The sequence below is a fragment of the Acanthopagrus latus genome, chromosome 11 (assembly GCF_904848185.1).
Source record: "Acanthopagrus latus isolate v.2019 chromosome 11, fAcaLat1.1, whole genome shotgun sequence".
In the NCBI taxonomy this organism is placed as follows: Eukaryota; Metazoa; Chordata; class Actinopteri; order Spariformes; family Sparidae; genus Acanthopagrus; species Acanthopagrus latus.
Genome location: NC_051049.1, coordinates 8,901,035 through 8,916,423, shown reverse-complemented (window position 1 = coordinate 8,916,423; position 15,389 = coordinate 8,901,035). Strand labels below are relative to the sequence as shown.

Sequence of the window (15,389 nt, the reverse complement as noted above, 5' to 3'; positions counted from 1 at the left end):
CAGTGTATGTTTTTCTCTCACATGAAAACAATATATGTATAAAAACAGCACTAAATATGCAATTAAATGTTAAGAAATACAAACTTGCAGCCAGATGTAGTATATAACCTCCAGTCTCCTCTGAAAGTAGTTCTCTCTGAAAAAATAGTACTGACTGAAATTAAAACAAAACTACATACCCTCAAAACCAAGTAAACCTGCAGTGATGCTGTGACGAGAAATTGAATGCAACAATGAAACATATACAGAAACATTTCACTTAGCTGTTTTTAAGTTATCCTATCTTATTCTGTATGTGGGAGGCTTTCCTGGGATTTAGTTTATTATAATTCATTTATTCAGAAATGGAGATCGATGAGACCCGCGCAACTAGAAAAGAAAATGTGTTACTAGCGTTTGAGAAATGTCTACAAATAAAGTCAGATCCTTCCAGTGCACACCAACACTTAACTAAGATCATGTATGTTATATTGTTTTCCTAAAAAGCCTTAGATTGTGATTGGCACACAGAGATCTCTTACACAAATTGGAAAGTGGATCATATGATCAGGTATAGAATATATATAAGACCAAAAATATATAATATCTATATCAATGAATTATATGAGGAGCTCTGGTGCCATGAAGAATGATGAAAAGAGTCTGTTCTTTTGTGCAGTCATTTAACTGTTAACCTCCAGAGCAAGCTTTTAGCTTGACGGAATATTCTTTAAAAATTTCTAAGGACCTGTCAGGTAACAAGAAAAACATGAAGCCCTGTGGAGGTGAATGAAGTCATTGTGGGCCGTGGTCTAATAGTGTCCACTCACCGGAACTGCCAGAGAAGTTAAAGCAACATTATGTACCAGGCTTGTCTCAACCGTGCAGTATTGTGAGCTTCTTCCACGAGGCCGGACTCAGCTGAAGAGCAACAGCGTCTCCATGTGGATCACTGAAGACATCACACTACTGTAAAACACCCATGAGAAAGCGCCAGTCATGCAAAAAGAGAAAAAAAAAAAGTGAATGAGTGGGATGACACAGTTTAAGCTTCCGGATCAAGTCATATTCCTGAACAGGATATGTTTATTCTTTAACTGTTGACCACTTAAATCCTCAGCATGACTGACTCCATGTTAACCTGGATGTATGCTTGGATTTACTTATGTATTAATTTCTTCAGACACACATCATAATGATTGCCAAAAGTGCATGGAAACAACTATTGTAACGATTAGAAACCATGACAGACCCTTAAATAACACAAATATGATAACATAGGCCTATTAATAATACAATAAGTGGGTCTGTGTAACGTCAACAGTCAACTGAATGTACACAAGAAAGAATAATAATGATAATAATAATGAATAAATGAATGAGAGTGTAGAGCAATAATGTATGATTATGAGACACAAACACAATTACAGGATGTAAAGGCAACAGTGGTGAATGTGTTTTTTTGGTGTAAAGGCAGTAACGGCTGTTGATGGACTGACTGACCTGTGGCCTTACGCTTAGAATGAGACGTGACAGATGAACTTGTCTCATTAATTCTTGTGAACCATTTTTCTCTCTAACATTAAAAAAATATACATGATGACTGTTTTTTCCCTCTCTGATTGTCTACTCGGACCTGGTGATGCCCGCGTTACATGCCTAACTATTACATGTATTGAAAGATGTTTTAATTATTTTTTTATTTTTTTGCATCTGAACAATTATGTCCTCATCACTTTTCAACACTTAAAGCCCTTCGCCCAGGTCAAAAATTTCACTTTGACCCACTAAGATTGGGCTTTTGTGCGCAATGGGTAAACTATGCATGAACACCCGTGTTAAATGACTCTGCAGGTGACCCGGGTTTTATAACATTGGCTCGGCTCAGCTCGGCTGTGATCTGAAACCTAAGATCCGGGTAAATGAGCTAAATTATGGTGATCAAAGTGATGACTTGTGATGAGGTCTGTTAAGGATGTTTTATTACTGAACACAGTGTTGGAGGCGGAGCTCCGTTCATTCCTATGAAAGCTGCTCAGTGGCGTTTTGAACCCCAGCCGGATGGCTTCTGGTTTAGCGCCCTGGCTAACTTGAAGGGGCATAAAATTACTGAATCACGTTATTCCTCTAGACCTTCTAATTTTCCATATGGCTCAAATTGTGAGACAGTTGTGACACACAAAATAATTTATCCACTGTTTTACACACACACAGTGGGTCTACCGCTTTTTTTCTCTTCTGTTACGACTGTTTCCTGAAAACGTAACGACAGTGATGTGCAACCTAACGCTGAATAAAAATCTCAGAGGGGCTACTTTACCAGTGGAACAGAGGTCAACAGGTAATTTTTTTTGGGGGGGGGCACAACGGGCGGGTGACATCCCCCTTGTCCCCCTGGGATTTAGCTGCACCCCTGCAAATCAGCACTATCTTTGTTAGACCTAGCCTATAAACAATCAGATACAGCCATGCATTGATTTATGTGGCTTCAGTGTGTGTCGATGTGTTGTAGTTGCAGGTTTTTCCTGTGACCGATCCGCCTCCTGCCCTCTGTGCGCTGCTGTGTGGGTAGGTGTCAGTCTCTCCACAGAAGCACCAGCGTCATGGCACCGAGTCAGAGCCACTGACTATTTTGAACAGGGAACACGTGGCAGAGAGAGAGAGAGAGAGAGAGAGAGAGAGAGAGACACACACACACACACACACACACACACACACACACACACACACACACATACACACTCCTCCCTCAGTCCTTCCAGCCACGCACACACAGTGTCAGCGCCGCCGTGAATGCAGCGGGCAGGACAGCGCACAGCTGCCCGGGATTTCTCCAACTACTCCGTTAAAGTGTGCGGATCGGACGGTGAGCGACACGGAGGGAGAGAAAGAGAGAGAAGAGAGAAAGAGAGAGAAGAGAGAAGAGTCCTGAGAAAACGAGGCGAGGCCACATTTGTTCCGGTTTTTATTTTATTTTTTTTCTCGCTGTGTAGCCGGAGGACAGAGAGGATGATGATGAAGAGCAAACTCTGCGCTGCTCTTTGCGCGCTGCTGCTCGTCATTAACTTGGGATCAGCTGAACATGGTAGGTAGTGTTTTTATTGTTTGTTAATGTGCTTGTTCCATCTGTTGACTTTGGAGTCTCTCTGTTTGCACTTGGGGTGATTTGTGCTAGAAGAAATGTCATACTGGTTTACAGTTAGACACACACACACACACACACACACACACACACACACCAGTCTTACCTGCCTCTTGTCACCTGTGATGTCTCTCAGCAGAGATTCAAACTAACAGAAGCTGAAGTGAGAGACAGTGTGTGGACACTTCACTTCCTCCTTCAGGTCAGAGGTGGACAAACTCACTGTTCCACTTACAGCCAGGCCTGTTTCACACCGGCCTCGCCTCATTTCAAACAATATCCTTTTTCTTTTTTTTTTTTTAGACTCAAATTGTCTTCCCGACATGGGATCCTCTTTTCAAACAGCCTCACACATTATCTATCACATCACACCCCCTCCCTCCCTCCCTCCCTCTCTCCCCCTCTCTGCGTCTTCCTCTTTCTGCTTGCATTACATTTGCACACCTCTCACACATCCTGTGTTTCCACTTGTACCCACCTTCCGCCTTTTCTCCTACCTGTTACAAACACTTAATCACCCTCCTCCTCCTCTTCCTCCCCCGGCTTCTTTACGTCCTTCTCCTCCCTCCCTCCATCAGTGCCTCTCACATAAAAGGAAAATGAGACTATTGACATTTGAAAAGATTTTATTGGGCAGAACCGTCCCATCAGTTCCTCGAGCCCGAGATTCAAATGAATAGAAAGCAGCCCGTCTCCACTGGGGGACATTTATTGGCTGTAAATGAGCAGGGGAGTACATTGTGACAAATGACACCTCCAACTGTCTGCAGCAGCACACTGTTATTTCACTGGGCTCATGCTAATTGGCTTGCCTCTGTAGTAAAGTATGGAGACTCTATGAACAGACTTTATGACAAGACTTTATATGTTATGCAGACTTTATACAGTACAGATACGGTTTGCTGCTGTATCTGCATGAACATTGTAGATGCTCGTCAGATAAAACTTCAGACGTATTCACTGTGTTGCTTCCCGTGACAATAACTCAACGTGACTGTAAGAAAAGGGCAGACGTCTCTGTTTCTTAACATCCTCAATAGGCCCAAGCCTTCAATTACTGTCCAGAAAAAGAAATCCCATTAAAAAAACATTTAAAAATATCCAGTCCGTCTCAAAAGCCTTTTTTCTTGTTTCACCATTAAAGATGCACTATGTAGTTCTGGGGAAGAATATTTAATCAGAGGAGAAAGATCTTCAACGATGGATGAAATTTTTTTAATGCCATAACAAACTAAATAAACAAACTCTCTGACTGAATAAACCGAATAAACAAACTGAGGTCAAAGGAGGACACAATAACATTCTGTTTTACTTTGTTTATATGTGGCGGCCCCTGCCATCTTTCTAGCATCAAACAGTGTACTGGTGACCTTATTTTCCTCTGAGAACAGCTTGTTCATTCAGTTATGGGAAACAAAAAATGTCCCAGAGTTTGTATTATTACCTCATTAATATTGTAAATATTACAATTCTGAGTTTGAACTTCTTCTCCAAAACGACGTAGTGCCTCTTTTATCGTGGCTGGCCTCTGTTCAAACCAAGAAATCACACAGTTGTGTTCTTTTTAGAAGTCATCGAACTAGTAACCTAGATAATCTGCAGGATTTGTCCGAGCTGTCTGTAAACGCACCGCAAGTATAGTTGATCGTTGAGTCACATTTCCAGGATGTCAAATGGCGACACACTGGGTCAGTAAATAATCGTAAATGATTGGTAAAGTAAAGTACGGATAGTTGTGTCAGAATGTAGGAAATAAAAGTAAAACTTTCAAAGAAAAATAAATACTCAAGTAAAGTACAGATACCTGAAAAAGTATTTGTACTTCCCACCTCTGCATACGTAAAGTAAATTAAAATGTTCTACCAGTAATTTAAATCTAATTTTTGTGTGTTATTTCTGTTTCTGAGACTGAAGATGAAGTTTTTTTCACACTGCATCAGTGGTTCTATAATTACTTAAGGGCTACAACAGCTTTTAGTTATGTGTCCTTTAGTTCTTCTGGTTACTTAATTCTAATAAGATTATTTGCGTGTAAGGAAGGAAACCTTTTCATGGGACACGTCTGCTAAGTTCCAAGTAAGTTCTTTGTTTAAATAAAAGTATTTATAGTCCGTGTGAGTGGACACAATAAGTGACGTCATAAACTAATAATTAAATTAACAATTAATGTGACTTTATACAGCATCATAAGACCCAGGGCTGGAACAGAAGATGACAACCTAGTGACATGCAGGTCTGGAGGTCACATGACGGCTGGCAGCTGAAATAAGTGCAGGTGAAAAGGCCGAGGGCGGCACGAACAGGGCCGTCCTCAACCTTTTCAATCCACGTTAATGAGATAAGCTCTTCGAAACGATCACAGTGACTCAAAAAAATCACCACAATCACCTGCTGCGAGGCCGGCGCTGATTAGGGCTTTGCAGCCGCAGTTAGCTGGCTTTCACACAGAAGGTATGACTGATTGCCACTTCCTGCGTCGAGTGCTGAAGCAGCAGACATCTGCTCGCGGAGGAACGGTTGGCTCGTCGGTGGGGTCAAGAAGTGAGCGAGAGCTGCTTCCCCCACGTACACCGCCCGAGAGATTGTGAGTTTAGAGGCCGTAATATCTGGAGAGAGGAGTGTGAAACAGTGGAAACAGTGGCTCTCTTTATATATCTGCTCTGCACACACACACGCACACACACACACACATACAAAACAGACATACCTCTCCACCATTTGACCTAAGCAGCTCTAATGGAGCTAAAGTGAGGGAACAAGGCCAGTATTATACAGCCAAGCACCTCTGTCTATTTATGAGTGTGTCTGTTTTTGCATCATTCAGGGTTCAAACAGGTCTCTCTCTCTCTCTCTCTCTGTGTCTCTCCATCTCACTGTGTTTGTGCTGATGAGCTGCGTGAGTGATTATGGCGGTAATGAAAGGCATCATGGGAGCGCGTTATGGAACAGTAATGACATTACATTACAACAGTGCTCTGGACTTTATCAAAGGGAAGCAGTTAGAAACCGAAATGAAGATTTGTGCTGTGGTGCTAAAGAGATCAAGGCCTGGGGGGGAGGAGGAGGGGGAGGAGGAGGAAGAAGGGAGAGAGAGAGAGAGAGAGAGAGAAAGAGAGACTGGAGGTCTTCATTAAAAGGATATTACTTCACGGATCAGAGTCGTAGCCGGTCAGTCCTTATCCATTTTATTTTGTGCTCTGAAATTAAGTTTTGCCGTCATGTGACTGTGATGTGTTTTCACAGATCAGCAGATTAAAAATTGACACACTATCGGGCCTGCAGATAAAGTTGAAACAGCTGGCAATCCTCACATTCCTAAATGTTTTATGTGTAGTGCAACACGACTGAAGTACAGATAAATATATTATTTTGTCATGCCTGTTATTCTCTCTGACTCCTGGTGGATTCTATCACAGAGGGATATAATGAAGTTTAGTGCTTCTAAAAACCAAAATGCCAAAGAAATAAAGTAAAATGGCTCCATACAGCTCGTCCAGCATAATCCAATTTTCTGGAAGTCCTGAGACACCAAATTGATTTTGAAAGGCATTATTTACACCCCTGACGCGCGATCGAGCTCGTGCACCCACTTCAGACTGGGTGTTTGCTAATGCTTTTAGCTTCGTGGCTACAGTGAAAGGTCCGGATAATGTCTTTCAAATATCAGTTTGGTGTCTCAGGGATTCCGGAGACTTGGGTTTCACTGAGCAAGATGCATTCACTTCCCCATTTAGTCCCCATTTACTTCAGTTGTTTAGCAGAATTTGTCGACGTAGTTTTCCTATGAAGCTCCAGAGGTCTTTTGTGGACTTCGAAACTTGACCCGACTTTCCATTGGCACGAGGGGGAGCAGATAATGACTGTCAGTGGATTTGAGTAAAGCTGTCGGTTACGACTTGAGCGCCCATTTTTTTCGTAGCTTGGCATGGCGAAATGGCCAGCCTAGCAGGTCTTTGTTTGCAAACTAAAAATGAGTGTGTCATGTGTCCTGTTTGAACGAGTTATAACTGCAGGAAGAGGGCTGGTATTTTTGATGCCAAACGCTTGTGCGCTTGATGGCACAGTAATACAGTAACAAGGGCTCAATGATCATATTCTAACTTGTGTGTTTTTTTCTGTGCCATTAAATCCTGTTAGAGACTTTAGAAAATGATAATAAAGATAATAATAATAATAATAAAGGATAGAAATTATTATTTTAAGGCTGCTAAGATGACATTTAGATGTGTTTGAGTAACTCTACAAAGGGTCCAAAATTGCCAGTGATCCATTCACTGTGTGCACAAGAGATGTTCTTATGTTTCACATATTAGCAGGACAATAAACCCGTGTTTGCTCCAGTGAAGCTCACAGATAAACAGAGGACTGTGGTTGCACTGAGCATGTAACTCTATTAGACAGCTGCACTGCTTTGTTAGAAAAAAAAAAGTATGCACAGTCACATATCTTCCCCTGGATAAATAATATGTGTATTTATGTGTAATATGTGTATACATTGTTCAGTCCTATTAATTGTTTGTTGGACAATCACGGGCCTGTGCTGACTGATTGTAATCTGCACATCTGCCGTGTGCTGTTTCATGTTTGCTCGGAGTAATGAGCAAATAAGCTGTTAATGACTCTGACGACATCACCAGAGATCGGCTGTTAACCGAGTCTCACTCTGTCTCTCTCTCCCCGTCAACGCTTCAGTGAGTGGCGGTGGTGAGACGGCTCCCGAGGCTCCAGCTGCAGGGCCTGTGCCCGTCCCCAGCCCGTCACCGAGCGGCACCGACGCAAATTCAAGTTCAAGAGTCAACAGCAGTTTGAGCAGCAACACAACCACAGAAGGGAAAAATGTCTCTGTGACGGCCGGAACAAAGAAACTTAATGGTAACCAAAAACTCTCTGTTCCTGATCCTGTTTTTGTTCTGCTGTTGCGTTTATCGATTTCTGACTGTTTGAGTGGAGAAGTTTTGTCCCACTTCAGACAGATTTAGTAGACAGTCAAGCAGCAGGTGGCCCGGAGTTTAGGAGCTATATTTAACAAAGTCCTTATCTCCGTTTTCCACGTCCAGAAGTGGGCCACGGAGTGAGCGATTGAGTGTTGGCAGCCAAACACAACACAGACAGGGAACGAGATCTTAAAAAAAAAAAAACAAAAAAAACAAAACAAAAAAAAAACTGGAGCACAGAGAAGGAGAGAAGCTGGGAGAGATGGTGTGAGATAAAAGTAAAAGTTAATTAAATAAGTTGCAGTGGTAATATATACCGAGAGAGAAGCTCCGTCTGAAGAGATGGTGTTGACAAGAGGAGAGAAGTGATTAAATGCTGTGTGACTTTTCACAAGGGGGTGAGAAAGGTAGAAGTGAAATACTTCCCCCACCAGGCACACACACACACACACACACACACACACACACACACACTCTGTCACAGGCACACACTGGTGCTGGTTCACACATTAGACTCATAAACATATTCAGAGGCAAGGCACATTTTCAGGCATCAAAAGTTTATCTGTGGAAAGAACTGACGAACTGTTTGCATGTGCACAACTTTAAGGGTTGTTATCTCAGTCCGACCATTCTATGTTTAGTTTCTGCCACCACGCAGTGCTGCTGAGGGGAAGTGAGTTGTATCTGTGGCACTCTCAGCATTGAAGATTTGCTCTAAACAGCAGTCAGTCAACAGCCATACTGGTGGCTCAGTGGTGCTTTTGAGCCGACTGTTAATGTCAGCATGCTACGTAACGTAATACGTAATTCTAACATGCTGATGCTGGGCAGGCATAATGTTCAGCATGTTCACCATCTAAGTTTAGTTAGCATGCTAATGTTTGCTTGTGACACTGTAAAAATCTGACAAAGTGACTTTACTTCAAGAAATCGAGGAAGAATTTGGACTTCTAATTTGAAGTTATTTAACTTTTTACCTCCCACAACTTTTTATTTAATAGTCTGCTTTATATTGTGATTCTGAGGTAATTGTTTTCCAGACTTTTTTCAACTTTTAAAATTCACAGCGTAGCAATCCATCCAGTAGCTGAGGAGACATTTCACTATAGCTCAATTCAGCCTCATGCATGGCGCTACAGGAGAAGTCGTGGATCACTAACCTGACGTACAAGTCGATAACAGCCTTCAGCGCTGATCTTTGCTCGTCGGTCAGAGAATTATTCTCGCCAGCTCTGACATAACTGATGCTATAGCAGCTACACTAACCTCTTGAGGAGGTCGCTTCTCGCGCTGGTTGACACAGCTGCGCCTCGACTATACCTGCCAGTAGCTACTCATGAGATGATGACTTCAGACACAAGAGCAGAGCTCTTGATGGATTGGTGAGATCACATGATCGCCAAGGTCAATGTTAGTGGTTCATGGCAATTGTTACATTTGTGTATTTGTATTGTGAGAAAAACAAAAACAGACGCCTACCCTTTAATGCCTCATGGTGTATGTACAGTATGGAATCATTAGTCGGATTACAGTATTGTTGTGACAGTGTTGTTTGTTTCTTTCTGTAGGGACCAACACTGTTGCTCCCACAGAGGCTGCAGGTCCTGAAAAGAATCAAACAGACCAGATGACGGCGCAGCCTACGATCCCTCCGTCTGGGACCCAGGCCTCCGCCTCTCCCACCCCACTTACCTCCACCACCACCACCACCACCAGCCCCACAAGTGCAAATCCCACCACCGCCGTAGACGATTCTACGACCACCACGCCACCTACAAACACATCGCACCCAGCCGAAATTCCCCTTCCCGACTCCACTGCACCGTCAAACACCTCTTCGACTACCGTAGCAACACCTGAGCCACCAAAGTCTGAAACTACCGCTAGTACCACCACTACCGCCCTCGTCACCCAGCCCACATCAACATCCAGCACCAGCTCCACTCAAGGGCCCCTCAATACCGAGTCGCATACCGAGACGCTCACATCTTTACGTCCCGAGGAACACCCTGAGACCTCCACCGTAGCCCGGCAGAAGACTACCGTCCTCCCGTCGAGCAGCACCTCCGCACAGGCCAAACCCCACGCCGACCCCTCCCAGCTCAACGACAGTAAGTGCATAATATTATCCTCTTGTGTTGGAGTCTGGGCTGGACGCTTCACCGCCTGGATATTGACAGAGCCAGGAGTGAATCGGCTGGACAACAAAGGCGATGCTGTTCTTTGTTTTCCAGCACAAGCCAGCCCTCACGGCTACACACACACACACAAACACACGTACACAAACACACACCACATGCGCCCCCCTCCCGTCTGCATCTTCTACAAGCACTGTCACCACCAAGCACTCCACAATCATGGCTCTGTTTGGGAAAGGGACAGAGGCAGTCATGGGACTAGAGGCCTCAAGAATGCTCTGTTTTCCTTCTCTTGCTGTTTCTCTCTCACCCTCTCTCTCTCTCTCTGCGCACTAAATGATTTATGCATCCACGTGTTTCTTTATCTGAAAACTCAAGTTTTCAACATCGACAGGACTTTTTCCCCAGAATCGCAAAAAAAAAAAGAAGGAAGCTGATCGGCCCCGCTTGGATACGGTCGAAAATATAAAATTCTCCCTGCTTTTCTCACTCCGTGTGGTTTCATTAGGCCACGCTTGGCACGTCGCCTCTTTTCCATTAGCCAGAGGAACAGGCAGCGTTGGCTCCTCTGTGGTTGTTGTTACTTTCAACTAAGGATATAAAAAAAAAAAATAAAAAAAAAAAACAGCTACGTTTACAAAGTATTCCTCCATGGCAACATCCATATACAGAAGTACGCTGCCAAAAGAAAGCAGCACAAACTCTTCCTGCACAGAATTATACAAACACAGAGAGGCATCAACTTAGAAAGGTCAAGATTAATCCACTGTACTGAACCGCACTCTCCTGTAAATTAATGTCCTTGTTCAGCAGAGAGCTCGAGTACGGGCAAGCTTAACATCACCCTCCTGTGTTTGACATTTCTGTATGGAGTTACATGATGAACACTCAACATGCTGCTGTTGGGTCTATATTTAGCTCCCGTCACAGCTTTAAATAACCGTTTAGGAAGCTGTAATCCAACTTCCCGCACCACATTAAAAGATGTGTAACATCTCTGCCTTAAAGTGTCTCAAACCGACTACGTATGTACTGTGTATGGCTGAGTTGGCGGTCACATTATCCCAAAATGTGCATTTCATTTGAAGGAGGATTGGTGGGTGATGAAGCAATTCAGCAAACATGCTCCACGTAACTAGAATTAAACTTTTTAATACATCGTTTCGTCCACAATGATTTCCATCAGCAGTGGTGGTTGTTTTGCAATCGTGACATCGTGACTTGCGTCTTCTGTTTTGTTTTAATTGAGAGACTGGCAGAAGTCACGTACAGCGCAGACTTGAGCGTCAGCATGTTCAATGGAGGAACGAGCCGTACTCAGTTATCTCCTGTGTTTGTTTGTTTTTTTTCCAGCGACGATGGTACATAACACTCCGACATTAGACCCCCTACTGGCTGGCCTGGTGTCAGCCTTCATCATCACGGCTGTCATCATCACTCTGCTCCTCTTCCTCAAGCTGCGCCGGAGAGACAACCGGCCGGAGTTCCGCAGGCTGCAGGATCTACCTATGGTGAGCACGTCCACGACACCCAGGCGACGCTGTGGCTCACTGTCACTGTGCGGTGACTGCCACCATCCACGGGCGCCATTCCACAGACCACATTCACATGGTGGCCATTTTCCGCTGACATCACTCTGGGGAGGGGAAGCTCAAATGTGCTGCTGCTGTGTTGTAGGGTTTAAACCATATCAGCCATATAAACCTATAAACTTCTGGCAAATTGTTATCACCTCACTGCTTCCTGAGACGTCAGCTAACGTTAGCATTCAACCAGATTCTAGCTTACTGTTTGGTACAATGCTGTTTCCATACGACATGATTAGGAAACAATAACTCAGAAATATCAGTGACATTTGTCCAAACCTGGAAGTTAAACACACAGCTAATTAAGTGGTGGACAGGTTAGCTGGGAAGTTGTTGAATGCTAACATCAGCTAATGAGTTACCAAATGGTGTTGTAGCTTGAAATATGTCTGTCACAGCATTGTTGTTTCAATGGCCGCTGTATGAATAAGATCAGTTATTTTGGAGGGACGATTGTTCATTATTAGTCTTCAACACAAATACACACTCTGGTGTCACCAGCCTACGTACTTAACTGACCTTAACCGAACCATGTCCCTGCTGGAAAAAACAGCAGAGACCAGCACCAAAACACAACATATGCTGGTCTTAAATTTGAAGCTACAGCCGGCCACTGGTTAGCTTAGCTTAGCTCAACTAAGCATAGGAAACAGCTTGCCTGGACTCACGGCTCTTTCAATAGCAACAAAACTCCAGCCAAAACAAAGTCTAACAAAAGACAACAACTGAGCACTCTGGCACATAATATGTACATTAGCTGTGCATAATTAGTTATCATATTGTTATTTTTTTCCCTGTGCAGGACGACATGATGGAAGACACGCCATTGTCCATGTACAGCTACTGATGGAGGCACGACTGAAGCTTTTGGTGCCCAAACACCCTCTTTGAATCCAGGCTCGCGCTGCAGCGGCTGTCGAACCTGGTCTCTCGTCCTTAATGTGCACCGAACAGAAAGAATTCTGGGTAGGTGTGAGCAAATTTCTGGATTGCATCCATTTATCTACATCAGTGACATGTAGGAAAAGACATGATTGAAGCTGCAATGGACAATGAAGATATCGCCCACGTTGGGGTCGTTTTGGCTATATTGGTGTCTGTGATTACAAATTAGGCCGACGGCCCGGTTTAATACTGTATGCTTCGTATTTTTCAGCCCATATTTTGGGGTATGGGTGTTGTGTAATATGTTGTGATTTCCCTTGAGTTGAAAAGGTTAGTTGTAAAGCAGGAGGCCACATCATTAGTCGTATCCATCATTTGGATGGCTCGCACCTGGATACAGATTCAACCTGCCCTGCCAGATTCTCCCCTGGGGGCACTCGTCTCACTGCCCTGTAATCAGTTCAAGGAGACCTATTATGCTCTTTCAGTTTTTTTCCTTTCTGTCAGTATAGGTTCTTGTGTATGTGAAAAAAATCTTGAAAGTTAAAAAGCCCAAAATCTGCGTCACTAGGAGTTCCTCTCTCCCACAGAAAACACTGCTCCCGAGGTGCCTCAAACTCCTCGTCAATAGTCTCGGCTTCAATTCTGTGACATTGTGACATCACAGTACATCACCATGTCACACATTTAAATAGTTTATGCCTATATTCATGATAACAGTGAAGCAAACTGGAGTGCAGAAAATCCGGTGCTGGCTCAGGCGTGTGTGAGCTGACCAATCAGAGCACACTGATTATTCAGGAGTAACACTTTTCAGGATGTAACTCTATTCTAGTAGTGACCCGAAATAAAATTATGAACCTGAAATTGAGAATAATACGTCTCCTTTGAGGTGAGACAGTCTGGAGATCTGACAGAGAAAAGAAATGAACATAACAAACGGCCTGATTCTAAAGAGTGTTAAAGAGGTTGCACTTTAATTTGTCAGGGGTGAGAAAAATGGACAAATATTTTTGTGTATGAGATTTTGTGCATATGTCAGTGCAGGCATTAAAGCGTGTGTGTTTGTAGGTGTGTGAATCTGTTAAGGGGCGTGTGTATGGATTCTTGAAGGCATGGCAGGGGTTATTTAAGTGTTTTCTCTTTTTTTGTTGTTGTTTCTACTTCTCTGTTGAAGGTTCTGCTGTCTTTTGGCCTGATTTTTACATGTGCAGTATGTGTTTTTTGTTTGTTTCTTTTCTTTTTTTTGTGTCTTGAGTCCTGCAGAGAGTGCCTTAGATAGTTAGAGGAACAGCTCTTATTGTATGCTGTATTTACAGTATACTCAAACCCAAAAAACTTTCCGATTTACCCCCATCTAAAACACACTCTGGGGCCGGGTAGCTGCACTGACTTGCCTGCGTTTGGAGACTAGCCTTGAGCGTGAACACCATCAAGAGGCACTCATTCATACAATGACAGGTGCAGACTGAACTGGGCCAGTGGCTGGTACACACAATGTTAGCATTGTCCTGTGTGTTGTAAATACTACTGAAGATTGCACCATGCAAAGACAACGTCATGAAACTCGCCATCTTAGTTGCTGCTTTAGTGTTCTGTTACAGCACGGGGTTCTCTCAGCGGGGGCAAGTTCACAAACACTGCAGTTACTTCACTGTGCATCAGCCTCGCTGTGTGTTTGCCCTGCAGATCTGCAGGAAAATGTGAGAGGAAGTAAGATGCTTACAAAACCACAGAAGAACCCACGTTGGTATCAAATCAATTGGCTTTCGTACGCAATTTCATCACTGTACCATAAAAAAAAACAAACAGACAGGCCACAAAGTAAGGGAAAATAACAGAAAGTTATTCTCTCAGTTGTTCCCTTTGTTGCCTGTACTTCCAGTTCTATATTGTATTGTTGGGATGATCTTGGTGTTAAAAACTGTATGTGTCCTGACTGCATAATGAGGCCTCGCTGCCAGATGTGGATTATTGGACTCTGTGTTTTATGATTAAAGTATTTTGAAACCACCCTCTGTTTTTTCCTCTTATTCACACTTCTCAGACGCAAACAAAAGCGTAATCAGAACACAGCGCTGATCTATAGTAGCAACCACAGAACGTCAGGCTCCTTTCTTTCAGTTTTTACACAGTGCTTTATTGTTGGAGGCAAAACACAAAACATTTTCTTTACAGACCAACAATGACTGAATCAGTGCACTGCTTGCCATAAAACTGCAGAAGAAGGGTCTGATTCATGAGCCATTATCTGACCACAATAACAAATAAACAAGCCTTGTCTTCGTTAAATGTCTTCAGCTACAGTATTAACAGCTATACAAAGAGAGAACGTTAGATTTTTTTTCAGATACTTTTGTTCTCCACTGTGCCATTTACTTTTTGCTAGAGGGGACTCGTAGTGAGACAATCTGACTTTAGATGAGCTGCGCAGTGTCTGTGGTCACTTTCACCACCTCAATCCTCCAAATACACACCCCACTGAACACCTAACCTGCCTGTCAGCTCCCCCGAGGCTCTGCTCTCTGGTCTGGGATCCACGATGGGGGGTGTCTGGATGCTGAAATATTTAACAGCTTGACGCCAAGCCTGGCACAGTGTGACTCATGTCAGACATGGCAGCATAAAGGGGCACTTGACTCTGAATATGAAGACATCGCAGCAGAGGTTGGGGGTTGTTGGTGCTTTGATACTGTTATTGGATTTTTGATTCTTCTCCTCT

The 15,389-nt window shown here is 43.4% G+C and overlaps 1 protein-coding gene across 2 annotated transcripts; it reads left to right on the top strand.

The window, feature by feature from the left end:
- The first annotated feature begins 2,680 nt into the window (after positions 1-2,680).
- On the top strand, positions 2,681-14,680 carry LOC119028455 (salivary glue protein Sgs-3-like). 2 transcript variants are annotated; one of them, XM_037114460.1, is made up of 5 exons: positions 2,687-3,064; positions 7,814-7,993; positions 9,627-10,169; positions 11,550-11,707; positions 12,585-14,680. In XM_037114460.1, the coding sequence occupies exons 1-5, from the start codon at positions 2,773-2,775 to the stop codon at positions 12,627-12,629; spliced, it is 1,218 nt and encodes a 405-aa protein (XP_036970355.1). In that variant the 5' UTR covers positions 2,687-2,772; the 3' UTR covers positions 12,630-14,680. The 2 variants fall into 2 exon arrangements, with proteins under 2 accessions (XP_036970356.1, XP_036970355.1); XM_037114461.1 differs by lacking the exon at positions 7,814-7,993 and having other exon boundaries at positions 2,681-3,064.
- The last annotated feature ends 709 nt before the right edge of the window (positions 14,681-15,389 follow it).

Excerpts from the sequence above, each read along its gene's own strand:
- LOC119028455 (XM_037114460.1), top strand. The coding sequence starts at position 2,773 with ATGCAGCGGGCAGGACAGCGCACAGCTGCCCGGGATTTCTCCAACTAC. Across the intron at positions 7,994-9,626 it reads CGGAACAAAGAAACTTAATG|GGACCAACACTGTTGCTCCC; the intron begins GTAACCAAAAAC and ends TTCTTTCTGTAG. Across the intron at positions 11,708-12,584 it reads GGCTGCAGGATCTACCTATG|GACGACATGATGGAAGACAC; the intron begins GTGAGCACGTCC and ends TTCCCTGTGCAG.